The following is a 14726-nucleotide window of genomic DNA, read 5'->3' on the forward strand; positions in this document are numbered from 1 at the left end:
GAAAAAATTATATTCATTCAATGGCTCAGGACACACACAGTAACTTTATACAATGTAGACAAAATACAAACTCCACACATGGTGGAAATATTAGCTTCAAATCTCTTCATGTACCAGTATAGGGGAAAGGGTTCACATTTAAAAAAACATATATATATATATATATATATATATATATATATATATATATATATATATATATATATATATATATATATATAATCTTTCTATGATGATTATGACAGTATATTCACACTTTGACCTGCTCCTCTAGAGTACACATGTAGTAAACCTGAGAATTATCATTTACTAAGGATGAGTGTTATCATATCTGTTCCCGGATCAGTGCTGTACATGCACCGGACAGTGTGAGAGAAGGACCTGCGTAATCTGAGTCACTGTTGTCTCTGTTTCTTTCCTTTAAGAGAAGAGAGAAAACTTGAGTTACGTGTTGACTTCAAAATGGTTTATGTATTGTGTTTTATGTTTGTTACTTTGTTATGTGTCATAAATCCTAAATTATGTGTCCTAAATTATATTATTTTTGTCATGTGGCGTGTTTTCTATTATGTTACGTTCTAAATATTCTCTTTCACAAACATTTGATGATGAAATAGATCCAAACACATACCTCTCGTTTTTCTGGATATTGGTACAGGTACTCCCAGTATGTGGTCAATCAGTTTGCTTACCCAGTTATTCTCACTGGGAAATGGTGCACAGAGCTTCTTGCCCTTCTTTGTGACAAATCTGTGGAAATTCATTCATATTTATATATGCAAAATCCTATACACCTTGAAGTCCGTAGTGCTATTGAGGCGTTTTGTAATGCACGTAATGCGACTTACATGGTGGCAGGGATCCTGCAGGCTCCCTCACTGGTCTGAATGGTGAAGGACGTCACCACCCTCTGTGGGATGCGCTGGTTGCTGGTGGTTAAACAGCAATCCTCTGCCCCATCACCTAGAGCTGTGAGTTAAACAGTGCACAGATTGTTAACCATTAGCCATGTTCACAGTCTCGCCTAAACAATGAAGAAATAGCCAGATTATCTTTGCAGACAGTTAAGTCTAAATAAATAAAGCACTTGCATTCTTGTTCAGATACGTTCAAATACATTTTAAAACTCATCCATTTAAACCTCTTGCACACGGATATATTGCTAAATAATGGTAAATATTTCCTCACCTGCTGTACAGCTCCATAGACTGACGCTCAATATAAGCAGAGCACCGGTCCATACTTTCATAGAGTTCGAGAACATCATGTTGTCCCTCTGTATGTGTTATTTCACCCGTCCTCAAAAGATGTGTGCCTCACTGGCGGATGAAACTCCTTTTATACGGTTCATCTCAAAGTTTCACTTTCTTTACCCTCTAAGGCAACCGTTTCCTGTAAGTCCATCCCTATTAAAAGAGCCCTTTCACCTTCTTTTGTTACCTGGAAATGAAGGCGCCTGCCAAGCGAGTTCATTCATCTGATGTGAAGGGAAAGTTTCAACATGTCTTCGGGAAATGTGTTTATCAGTGTCACTGTCTCATGAGAAACAAACACGGTGAAGGTAAAGTCGTATTAACGCGTGTCACTCGTGGCCGGAGGGAACAGGTGGCACATAAGTGGCTTTTGAACAAATGAGATGTTACTTAAATTCCACAAAGTGATCATTCTAGTGTGCATCAGCCCACTGTTTCTTTTGTCTTTTAAGTGTCCACATCACATTTTTGAGTGGATTCAAATACATAAATTAAATTAAATAAAAAAATAAGAGCATGCAGCTCTGCATTGGATTCTCAATTGCTCATAGGATTACAACTTAAGTTTTATATTAATTATAAATTAACATTATATTTAAAAAAAATGTAAACCCCTCAAAAAATAAATGCATGCAGCCCTGCATTGAATTCACAATTGCTCATAGGTTTGCAACTGGTCTTATCTGCATATATCTAGACTAAGAGGTATCGGGTTAATATGAGCGCACTTTGCATGTGGATATCTGATGTGATATACCAATTATTGTCATAATGGTTGTGATAATGTTCATCTCAATGACTCTTTTATGTAACATATTAACTTTTAGAGAAACATACCTTAATATCAAAGCAGGCAAATTCTTACCAAACCACATATGGTTTGATTGACAGCACTACTGTGTGGGGTTTGTGTGCTTTTTGGATGTGACCCAATAAAAGCAGCAAGAACACGTATCCGCTACTGCTGGCAGGTAAGCAGTGGTAGCTGTTGGAAAATGATGCACTTTGAGAATTATTATCTAAGTTCCTTCCAGTCCTTGATGGCTATATTTTATGTTACTGATAATTTCACAGATTTGTATTCTACATTTCTCTGCTATTGCGTTTTGAACCACAAATAAAGAAATACTTGTGCATTTCTAACCTGTTCAAAGCAGCTGAAATGTGCATCGTAATATTCTTACGCACAGAAATGTCCAGTGTGTTGGCGATACCGGTAGTGTTATGTTTCAGGCGTGCATCCACATGTGGAAGCTAAATATATACATGGAATACAGCCAGCAAACTGTCTAAAGGCCTCGGACATGTTAATCATGCAGAACTAAACGTTTTTGTTTTTTTAATGGTCCCATAGCCTGAAATCCTGCTCCATTAACAGCCCCTCCACACGCCGGCCTTGTCTTTATTCTGTGATGTGATCCGAGTGTATCTCATGAGCCTTAAAGAAGCGTGAAGAGGGGAACAGATGACTTTGATCCTCTACTTGAGTTCAAGCAGTTTAATTTCTATCTACAGCTGCGTTCAGTTTTCACTCATCACTTCAGGATTGTCAGGGAATGAGGAACATGCCGTTCCACTTCCTATTTGGTGGCTCACTTCCACCTGGGCCGCAGCAACTTCAGCAGGTCCAGAGGTAATCAAGCTGCTTTGTCAAACCGTGTGACGAGGAAATTACAGACAATCAGGACTACTTGAAGGCTAGTCAAAGTGTGCGATGAAAGTTTTCTGCTCATGTTACAGCCCCTCTAATGAAAGATTCTGAATATGAAATCTATAATAGGCCTACATTATATAATAGAAATAACTTTGAATATATGCATTTTGCATATCACGCATTTTGTATATTGGTAAATAAATATTAACAAGGAAGCATGTGAAAATAAATCTGCATTGTTAATGCTTTTGATCTTTCATTCAAAACATTGGCAAAAATCGAATCCTTCATTGAAGTAAAATAATTGAAAGTGGGGGGGGTTCTCCAAAACACACTGGCCATAATTACATTTACATTCAATCATTTAGCAGACGCTTTTATGCAAAGCGACTTACAAATGAGGAGAACAATAGAAGCAATCAGAACAATAAGAGGGCAACAAGTGCTGTAACAAGTCTATCAGAAAAACAAATAGAAAAGAAAAGGTAAGTGTCAGTATTAGGTGCTGATGAAAAAGATGTCTTTAGACATTTTTTTGAACATGGCATAAGACTCTGCTGCTCGAATTGAGATATGATAGATTCTTTATTATTTAATGGCACACTTTTATTCAGTACTTTTTGCAAGCTCATTTTGCCGAGATAACAGCTCTGAGTTTTCTCCTAAAATGCCTGATGAGTTTGGAGAACACCTGACAAGAGATCAGAGACCATTCCTCCTTACAGAATCTCTCCAGATCCATCAGATTCCCAGATCCATGTTGGTGGTGCTTCTCTTTAGTTCACTCCACTCATCTTCTAGGGTTCAGGTCAGGGAACTGGGACGGTCATGGCTGAAGCTTCCTTTTGTGCTCAGTAACACATTTTTGTGTTGATTTTGATGTTTGTTTTCGATTGTTGTCCTGATGGAAGATCCAACCATGGCCCATTATAAGATTTCTACCAGAGGTCATCAGGTTTTGATTTTTTATCTGTTGCTATTTGCTAGAATCCGATACCATGTCTCTGAACAAGATGTCCAGGACCTCTAGCAAAAAAAAATATTCCCACAATGTCACAGATCCAGCAACCTTACATGGGGTGGCCTACTTTTTATCCCTGTTTTCACCAACCCCATCTGGTTTTCCTGCACAAAAGCTCTTTTTTTTAGGTTCTTCTGACCCTTTTGAAGTTCCAGTCGTGACTCTGACAACTGAATATGCTGGAGTTTGTTTTTAGATGAGCGAAGAGGATTTTTCTGGAAACCCTCCCAAACAACATGTGGTGATGTAGGTGCTGTTTGATTTTCTTTTCCTGAGGCTAATGTCTGCAATTCTCCATCTGTGATCATGGAGAGTCTATGGCCACTCATTTTCTTACAGCCACTTGCAGTTTTGTGAAGCTCAACAATATTTTAATTGAATTTTAATTATATTTTTATTATAAACAGAAACGTTTTTCCTTTGTGTTTTTCGCATGAGGACAACGTTGTCATTGTCATTCACACGGATCCGCTTAAACGCGTAAATGTCAGGCCAGTATATGACGATGTCACTTTGTAAAGAAACTACGCACCTATCGACTGAACGCGTAATGCGCATGTGCACAAATTTGTGTTTTTGTGAAAGACGATAACAGTATAATTTTCAAAAACGTGCACTTTGAAACCTGTTCTCAAAAGTTTGCTTTTTTTAGGCCCCCAAAACGTTGCTGTCATATAAATGAACGACCAAAAAGCATTAAAAGATTTCCGTTTTTAGTTGAAAACGTACTCGGTTACTTACGTAACCTCGGTTCTCTCTAGAAGAGGGAACGAGTACTGCGTACTGAAAGTACGCACCGGGTAAAGTCTCTTTGCTCGAGATATTGAAGCCAAAATTTATCCTTAAATCTAGCGCGCTCATTGGCTGCTCCGCGGCAACTGCTGCAGCCTACCACTGAGCCCCTGGCGTGACGTCACGCCCAATGAGGGCGCTCCGCGCCCTCACGCGGCCAAGCCCGCCAAAATGGGAGTGGCTTAGCGTATATAAGGGGCAGTTCAGGCTGCTAACACTCGATTTTGATCGCTGAAGCGAAATGAGCTCGAAGCGCGACACGGCAGGGAACGCAGTACTCGTTCCCTCTTCTAGAGAGAACCGAGGTTACGTAAGTAACCGAGTACGTTCTCTTACGAGAGGTTCTCTCGTACTGCGTACTGAAAGTACGCACCGGGAACCCCTTGTAAACGCCGTGTGCGCTTAAGCAGTCACTATATGAATCCCAGGGGGGAACGCCCCGGGGGACATGGATAAGTGAAATTTAGGTGGCCAACAGAGTGGGCTCGCACCTGTACATAAGCACTATATGAGGGGATATACATACAGAGCGGCACTGCCGGTCTTATATTTGAACACATCTACCCTTGTAGCGCAGTTCACAAGTGAGTCGCTAGGACTTTTTTTTTTTTTTTTTTCAGACTGAAAGGAGTCTAGCCTGCAAGGCGGGGACTTCTAGGTTGTAGAACCTAACAAATGTAGACGGGGAGGCCCAGCCTGCCGCCGTACAAATGTCATGAATAGAAATCCCGCTGGACCAAGCCCACGACGAGGCCATGCCTCTGGTGGAATGAGCCCTAACGCCCAAGGGGCATTGCAGGTCTTTTGACGCGTAAGCCGCAGCAATAGCGTCCACTATCCATCTGGATAGGCTGTGTTTCGAGGCGGCGAGACCTTTGGTGCGCCCACCGAACGAAACAAAAAGCTGCTCCGAGCGCCTGAAGGCGGCGGAGCGCGTGACGTAAATTCTCAGTGCTCTGACAGGACAAAGGAGGTTCGTATCGACCTCGTTGTCTGATGCCGGCAAAGCTGAGAGCGAAATGATCTGTGCTCTGAACGGGGTACCGGTCGCTTTGGGGACATAACCATGTCTCGGTTTAAGGATGACTTTAGAGTCATTAGGTCCAAACTCGAGGCACGTAGCACTCACAGAGAGCGCGTGCAAGTCACCCACACGTTTAACTGATGCAAGAGCGATCAGAAACACGGTTTTGAGCGCGAGGTACTTCAAATCCACAGAGTGAAGCGGTTCGAAGGGATGTGCTTTCAGGGCCTCTAGGACCAGGGAAAGATCCCAGAAAGGAACCGAGGGGGGCCGTGGGGGATTCATCCTCCTGGCTCCTCTAAGGAAGCGGATGATGAGCTCATTCCTTCCTATCGCCTGGCCGAGCGTCGACTCGGCGAACGCTGCGATGGCCGCGACATATACTTTGAGCGTGGAGGGGGACCTGCCCCTTTCCAACATCTCTTGAAGGAAGCAAAGCACCCACGATACTCCGCACGTTTGAGGCTGTAAGCCCTTGTCCGTGCACCATTTAGTAAACACCGACCATTTAGACGCATAAAGCCGCCTGGTAGAGGGGGCTCTAGATTGCGTGATCGTGTTCACGACCCCTTCTGGCAAAACAACGGGTACCCATTGATTATCCATGCATGCAGAGACCATAGCTCTGGATGAGGATGCCAAATCGATCCGCCGGCTTGGGAAAGGAGGTCTTTCCTCACCGGGATCGGCCATGGGGCTGAGTCTGACAGCCGCACCAACTCCGAGAACCATGTCTGGTTCTCCCATCGGGGGGCTATGAGGAGCACCGAGTGATGCATTTCCCTGATTCTCTTGATTACTTGTGGTAACAATGAGACCGGAGGGAACGCGTATAACGGGCATCTGGGCCATGTCTGGGCCAGAGCGTCCTCGTTCTTTGAAAAGAACCTTAGGCAATGGGCGTTGTCTGTCGACGCGAATAGGTCGACTTCCGCCTTGCCGAAGCGGTGCCACAATAACTGGACTGACTGAGGGTGCAGGGACCATTCCCCGAGGGGAACGTTGTTCCTGGACAGTCTGTCCGGTCCGTCGTTCAGGCGTCCTGGCACATGCGTGGCTCTGAGCGAGCGCACGTGGTGCTGAGCCCAGACGAGGAGGCGTTCGCCAGATCGCAGAGTGCCCTGGATCTGACACCGCCCTGGCGGTTCACGTACGATACCACAGACATGTTGTCCGTTCGAACCAGTACGTGGTGGCCCCGCAGAAAAGGGAGGAAGTGTTTCACAGTGTACTCGACCGCTATCATCTCCAGACAGTTTATATGGAGGAGCTTCTCCGTGTCTGACCATAGGCCAAAGACCGGTCTGCCCTCGAATATCCCGCCCCAACCGAGGTTGGAAGCGTCCGTCGAGATAACTTTTCGGTACGAGACAGTTCCCATCATAACTCCCCGCTGATACCAGTCGGTCACAAGCCAGGGCTGCAGAGCTGAAACACAGCTCTGAGTCACTCTGATTCGGTAACCGCCGGAAGCCCACGCTCGGTGGTGTACACGAGCGTTGAGCCATCGTTGCAGGGGCGCATACGCAATAGACCTAGCCGGAGCACTGCTGCGGCTGAGGCCATAAAGCCCAGCAATCTCTGAAACGTTTTCAGGGGAAACACTTTGTCTTTCTGGAAAGATGCGGCCAAACGCTGAACACGGCGCGCGCGCTGTGTTGACAAGCGAGCCGTCATTGCCACTGAGTCGAGCTGTATTCCCAGAAAGGAAGCTGACTGACGGGGCAGCAGTGAGCTCTTGGTCCAATTGACCGTGAGACCCAGGTTTTCCAGATGACTGAGTAGCACAGCTCTGTGAGACACAAGTTCCGCCTCTGATTGTGCTAAAATCAGCCAATCGTCCAGATAGTTCAATATTCGCATCCCCTGACGCCTCAGGGGAGCGAGCGCCGCGTCCATGCACTTCGTAAATGTACGGGGTGCTAAAGACAGGCCGAACGGCAGGACGGTGTACTGATATACCTGACCGTCGAAGGCGAATCTCAAGAATGGCCTGTGACGGGGTATGATCTGAATCTGAAAGTACGCGTCTTTCAGATCGAGAGAAATGAACCAGTCCCTCGGGCGAATTTGCGCGAGGATTTGTCTGGTCGTGATCATTTTGAACGGTCTTTTCATAAGAGCTTTGTTCAAATGTCTCAGATCTAATATAGGTCTGAGCGCTCCGTCCTTCTTGGGCACGAGAAAATAACGGCTGTAAAAGCCTGACTCGCTCATAGAAGGACGTACTGGCTCTATCGCCCCCTTGCATAACAGTTTTGCTATTTCTGCGCGAAGTAGGTGTGCTACTTCTGGGTTCACGCTCGTCACTGTACGGGCTCGGAAGCGCGGGGGACGGCGAGCGAACTGCAGTGTATAGCCCTGTCTTACAACATTCAGCACCCATTCTGACACGCCCGGGATCGCTTCCCATGCTTTCGCACGCATAGCTAGGGGCAGAATGGTCTCCGTGTTCTGAGCGCCGCACTGCGCGGGCTCAAGAAACTGAAACGGAGGTATCAGCGCGGCGCGCGCGCCCTCGTTGGCTGAGTAATGCTGCTCGCTGACGGCAGCATCCTGCTGTTTCACATTCAGTAGCTCGGTCGCTAGGGACGGAGAACAATTTGTGGCGCGAACAGCGGTGCGCGTGAGCGGTGTTGGGGGTACAGTGTTTGTTAGTAAGCGTGAGCGCTCACAGGGCTCACATTCACAACACAGCCGGTTATACAATGGTATCCGCGTTCCGATCGCCGCACTGCGCGGGGTCGAGAGACTGTAGCGGAGGTATCAGCGAGGCGCGCGCGCGCGCTCTCTCGATGTCTGAATAAGGTGGCTCGCTGACAGCGGCAGCCGGCTGCGTTACACCTAATGACTCGATCGCTTTGGACGGAGAACATTATGTGGCGAGAACAGCGGGGCGCGTGAGCGGCGCCGGGGTTACAGTGTTTATCAGTAAGTGTGAGTGCTCGTGAGCGCTCACATGGCTTACGCTGACAACACAGCCGGTTATACAATGGTATCCGCATTCCGATCGCCGCACTGCGCGGGGGTCGAGAAACTGTAGCGGAGGTATCAGCGAGGCGCGCGCGCTCTCGATGTCTGTATAGGGCGGCCGGCTGTTTCACATTCAATGACTCGGCCGCTTTGGACGGAGAACATTTTGTGGCGCGAACAGCAAAGCGCGTGAGCGGCGTTAGCTTACAGTGTGTATCAGTAAGTGTGAGTGCTCGTAAGCAGTCACAGGGCTTACGTTCACAACACGGCCGGTAAACAAAGGTCTCCGCGTTCCGATCGCCGCACTGCGTGGGGTCGAGAAACTGTAGCGGAGGTATCAGCGAGGCGCGCGCGCTCTCGATGTCTGTATAGGGCGGCCGGCTGCATTACACACCCAATGATTCGATCGCTTTGTACGGAATCATTCTGTGGCGAGAACGGCGGGGCGCGTGAGCGGCGCCGGGCTGCAGCATTATCAGTGAGTGTGAGTGCTCGTGAACGGTCACAGGGCTTACGTTCACAACACGACTGTTAAAGCTTTCGTCCCCTGGAATAACTGTGTAACAGAGCGGGCAGTGAGTAGGTGTGGGCACTGTAACGTGGGCACATATCCTACGTCTAACACTCGAGCGGCGCGTGCCCGCTTATGTGAGTGGGCTCTGTGACAGTGAGGGACACCGGGGGGGATCGTGCTTATGTGTAGGGTGAACACAGTGGCGTGGGCACATCTTCTACACTTGAAAACACCGTCGGCGTGAGCCGGAAAAACAGACATTACACTCTTTATGAGATTTATCTGGGTCGCCGTGGAAACGGCGTCTGTGTGCAGGCGAGCGGGTTAAGCAACTGGCTCGTTGGCTGCGGTATACACTACTGCAGTAGCCTTAGCTAAGGGGACTGGCAGAGCGGGTAACGTTAGGTTTGATGGCGGTCCGGCCGCGGCGGGACTCGCGCATCTTCTCCTCCGTGCGGCTGCTAGGAGGACTTCGCGGCTCAGGTTTCAACGCGATCTTGGGCCGGGGTCCCCGGGGGGAGGCGGCTTGTGGCGGCTGTCAGAGCGCGATCTGTCGTCGCTGCGAAGAAGGTCCGTTGCAGGCCTTAGCGGGAGGGCAGACCTTGAGCGCCATCTTGCGGATGGCGGGCAGAAGTGCGCTGCGACCGCTTCTTCACTGGGGGAATTTGTATCCCAAAAGCAGCCATCATCGATGGTTCTCCGTCCACCTCATCCCCTGAGGCGACAGCAGTGAGGGCCGAGGCCGGCAGCTGCGTGTCGGGGGGGGGGGTCTCTGGGGGCGGCACTTCTGTTGCGCGGCCCGCCGAAGACAGCCGGAGTGACATCTTCAGCGTCGAACGCGGCAAGTCGAGCCCGCAGGGTCGACATTGGCAGTTCCTCGCAGTGAACGCAGCCTCTCGAAGACAGAGCGAGGGCTGCGTGGTCCTGTCTCAGGCGGAGAGCGCAGAAGATGGCGGTCTCCGTCGCTGAGCGGGAAAAACGAGGCATTTTGAAACAAACACCTCGTGCTCTTTTAGACACGTGCGTTGCAGCGGCGAACGCACGGAGAGGAAATACATTATATCATAGACATAAAAAGGATATGACGCCGGATAGCGTAGCTGGCACGGACGGCTGAAGGTGGCGAAGACGGCCGGCTTCCTCAGGCGCTGTCCTAAGCTGGCTGGTCGCTGGATTCGACGGCGGCGGCTTCTCTCGGAGGTCAGCGTAGCGTAGAGCGTCGCTGAAGAGATTAAAATCGAGTGTTAGCAGCCTGAACTGCCCCTTATATACGCTAAGCCACTCCCATTTTGGCGGGCTTGGCCGCGTGAGGGCGCGGGGCGTGACGTCACGCCAGGGGCTCAGTGGTAGGCTGCAGCAGTTGCCGCGGAGCAGCCAATGAGCGCGCTAGATTGCCCGCTCTAGGTCTGACTGCTGCTGCACTGCGTTTACAAGATATGGAAATTTAAGGATAAATTTTGGCTTCAATATCTCGAGCAAAGAGACTTTACCCGGTGCGTACTTTCAGTACGCAGTACGAGAGAACCTCTCGTAAGAGAACAGTGTTGTGTAAACAGCCCCTAAAACATTTTCAAGAATCTTTTTTTTTTACTTTGACACAATTTTTATCAAAATGAATTTTATTATAGGAATTAAAAGTATGCTCATCATGTGTACTGAAGTCAGTGTATTATTGAATTGTATTTTTATGATTTTTTTTAATATAAGGGTCTGTTTTAATGTTGATAGCAACAGACCTCCACTTAAAATCACAACTAGTGTCACTCCAAAAATATCATTCAAAAATTCATCCAGTTATACAATAAATGTGTTATATAACACGTTTCTTTCATCAGTATTGATTTACCTTTTCTCATCTACTGTTTAACATTAGTTGGCATTCGTTTACACTGAGAACAGATGTACATTTGAAAGAGATGTTTTGTGTATTCTCTATCAACAGATATAGACTTGTCAAAAGTTCCGTGCAAGATTCATGAAATATTTGCGGTCATTAATTTGCCAAAGATGTTTACCTTGCAAAAGGCTCCAATAACAAAACGTTCTGTTCGTTTGGAGGTTCAACTTTCATTGTGCTCAAGATGAAGAGCAATGATCCATCTTCCTTGTAGACTCGCCCACATCTCAAAGCGCTTGTTTATACTGGAGGCTCAAATTCACTTTCCTCCAATGAACAACAGAAAGAAGAAGAAAAAAAAGCAGGCCACTTCCCGCAGTCAGGTTGTGCACTTGCCAGATCTGTCTGGAATCCATACAAGATAAACTCATTGCAGAAATCTACAAGTCACCAAACAGTTTGATCCTTATCATTGATGCCCTAAAGCTAATGAGTTTCAAGTTAGTCACGTAGACACAAACCTCAAACTTACAATTACTAGTTTCCTGGCTGGGTTAAGTTTAATGGCATTTTCTATAACAAAAGCATTATTTTTGTTTTTATTATTGAGATGTATGCCTAAGATGTCTACGGACAGAGATGCAAATGTAATCGAAATGATTCACCTCCCATTGCAAATTTGGTTTATTGGCAACATTTACCAACTTTCAGCTGTTTGCAATGAACAAATCAAACAAAATACTAAATCAAGGGCTTCATTAGTCGCACCAGGTGTGCTGGAGCTAGAACACATGAAATTTCTGAATTGGCTAGGTTTGTTGAGTGTCACATTTGACTGCATGTTAGAAATACGGCTAAGACAAAAGAATGGTCTAAAAATTTAAAAGAAGATCATCGCCTTTCACAAAGAAGAAACAGGATACAAAAAGATAGAGAAGACACTAAATGTTCCTAGTTAAAGTTACAGTGGTTACATTACATGGACGGGGCAGAAAAGGGAAGCTATCAACGGCTGCAACCAGATTTCTGAGAAGACATGTTCATAAAAACCCTCGAGTGACTGCAGAAGACCTGCAGCAAGACTTGGTGGCGACAGGGCACAGTAAGGTGTGTATAAACGCATGCCAGAACTCCAAGACGTACACCACTACTGACCCAAAAGCACAAGAAAAGTCAGCTCCAATTTCCTTAAAATCATAGTTTTGGGATTCTGTTCTATGGAGTGACAAAACTGGAACTTTTCTGCCCTATGGATCAGCGGTATGTCTGGAGGAAGAAGAATGAAGCATATGCTTAGAAGAACAGTGTCTATAGTTAAGCATGGTGGCTCGGTGATGCTTTGGGGCTGCTTTACATCCTCTGGCACTGGAAACCTGCAGCGTGTGGAAGGCAAGATGGATTCATTGAAGTATCAGGAAATCCTAGGAGAAAACGTCATGCCCTCAGTGAGGAAGCTGAAGCTTGGGCGCCACTGGACCTTCCAACAGGACAATGATCCCAAGCATTCCTCTAATTCCACCAAGGCTTGGTTGCAGAAGAAGTCCTGGAAGATCCTACAGTGCCATCACAGTCACCTGACTTGAGCCCCATAGAAAACTCTCAGGTGGGATTTGAAGGCAGCAGCACGCAAACCCAAGAATATTACTGAACTGGAGGCCATTGCTCATGAGGAAGAGGCTAAGATTCCTCAGAAACGCTGCCAGAAGATGGTGTCTGGTTATACATTTAGTTTTTTGCAAAATTATCTTCTACCAAGTACTAAAGAGTCATTAAAAGTAGTATTTTCAGTTGAATTTGGGGAAACTTCAAACATTTATTGTGTTGAGCTATTTCAATGACTTTTGTTTGATTTGTTCATTTCAAACTGTTGAAAATCAATACATTTTATTTTGCCAATAAACCTGATTTGCAATGGGGGTTGAATAATTTCGATTACAACTGTAAACTGACAACGACAATCTTCACAGTTGCATAGAATCAAGCTATGTGTGCAGAAATCCCCATTTGACTGCCAGATCAAGTTACACGGGAATGTCATTTTCAAGAAGTCAGCTGTCAGGTTTTATAGATCTTTCTCTGCAGATAAGCAGGATATCCCAAGCACACTTTGCACCCGTAACACAGACTGGACCTGAGGTCTGATTTTAAGCAAATACTGAAAGTATTTTTGTGATTAATAGTAGCATTGGTTTGCTAAATGGAGCTTGGAAGTTTACCGTCACGCTCAATGGGACGTTTCGTAGATAAAATGCACTTAATCTCTCATCTTTCCTTGTTTTGAATCTGTTCTTTATGTTTGTGCAATGAGCCTGCATTGATATGAGATCTTTTGTAGTGCAGGGACAAAGGCCACTGGAAAGTCCGTAAGATTAGTTTGTTTATGTGCCAACCACAGGTGGTCATGGGTAATTTCTTAACATGATGGATGGGTATTTCCCACTTTGATGTAGGGCACAAAGGGCGACATCTTTTGGTGCCCAACCTGTATTGGTTAATTGTGTTATGTAGGGGTGGAAATGTGAACTTTTTGTTTTGTAGTGGTTTTTTTTGTTTCTTTTCTTTCTGCATTGCTGTCATGTTTAACAAACAAACTGAAGCTGGCGGGTAAAACACTGATCATTTTTAAATAAATAACCTGGTTTGGTTTTGGTTGCGTTTCTGCAATGCGATCAGAAACATCACGGGTCATTCCTAGAACATTTTCATTCGTATTCATTTATCATTATTTTACTACTTTGATTGGGTGTTGTAATTTTGCAATGTCCCTGCGCACCATGTAATTCTAAGAACTCACAATTTGTTAGCAAATAATTTTTTATTTCTCTCTTCAAAATGTCTAAATTAAAGCATGTTTTCTTGTACATATTCTTATGTTAATTCATCCATTACTTTCCATCCTTTTAGTTTTTAGTAAAAATAAAATAACTACCTAACTAGTTATAACTAGCAATATGTTTATAACAAAATCCAGCTCCTAAATCTGTTTTTTATTTTAGTTTTATTCATATTTTTAATTAGCTTTTATTTTGCTAATTTAAGTTTAATTGTTAGTCATTTCTTCATGTGCTTTTGTAATTTTATTATTATATAAATATTGGTATTGGTTTAATTTATATTTATTTCAGTTTTAGGAAAGTTTTGTTTTTATTTAATTGCTTCAAATTAAACTTATTCCAGTTTATTGCCAAGGCAACATTTCTAATTAAATAGGTTTACCACATATAATCTTTTTGATTTCAGCTTTATTTCAATTAACAAATATGTTTTTAGTAGTTTTAGTTAACGATGATATCCCTGTCCTGATTGACATCATATTCCAGGAGGTGGGACAGACTATGTTTTGGCCGTGCTTCAGCTCTGCATGACTATGTGGATGAAATTACCCTTCGCAATTGCTTCACAAATCAACTCTTTTAGAGAGCTTCATATGGCACTTTATCTGTTCAATAAAATAACTTACTCAGCTGTTGAGTAATAAAAACACCATCTCCGCGTGGCTTTTACAGCATTTCCCTGTTCCCTGTACCAATCCCTGTTCTCACCATCTCCAAAAAGCCAAGCCCATGTTGATTCTTGTTCTATAAGGACTCTGTCGTGTTCGCGTTTTGCCAGCAGACTCTTCTCTGTTCTGCGGGGGGTTTAAATAGATTCCCTGGAG

General features: G+C 45.2%; 1 protein-coding gene across 1 annotated transcript; it reads right to left on the reverse strand.

The window, feature by feature from the left end:
- Nucleotides 1–205: 205 nt before the first annotated feature.
- On the reverse strand, nt 206–1338 carry ccl19b (chemokine (C-C motif) ligand 19b). The gene is made up of 4 exons (XM_079599764.1): nt 1189–1338; nt 849–969; nt 632–750; nt 206–418 (listed from the first exon to the last, which is right to left on the reverse strand). Exons 1-4 carry the CDS (start codon nt 1265–1267, stop codon nt 396–398), a joined length of 342 nt encoding a protein of 113 aa, XP_079455890.1. The 5' UTR covers nt 1268–1338; the 3' UTR covers nt 206–395.
- Between the last annotated feature and the right edge of the window lie 13388 nt (nt 1339–14726).

Source organism: Phoxinus phoxinus, assembly GCF_949152265.1.
Source record: "Phoxinus phoxinus genome assembly, chromosome: 23".
Taxonomy (NCBI): domain Eukaryota; kingdom Metazoa; phylum Chordata; class Actinopteri; order Cypriniformes; family Leuciscidae; genus Phoxinus; species Phoxinus phoxinus.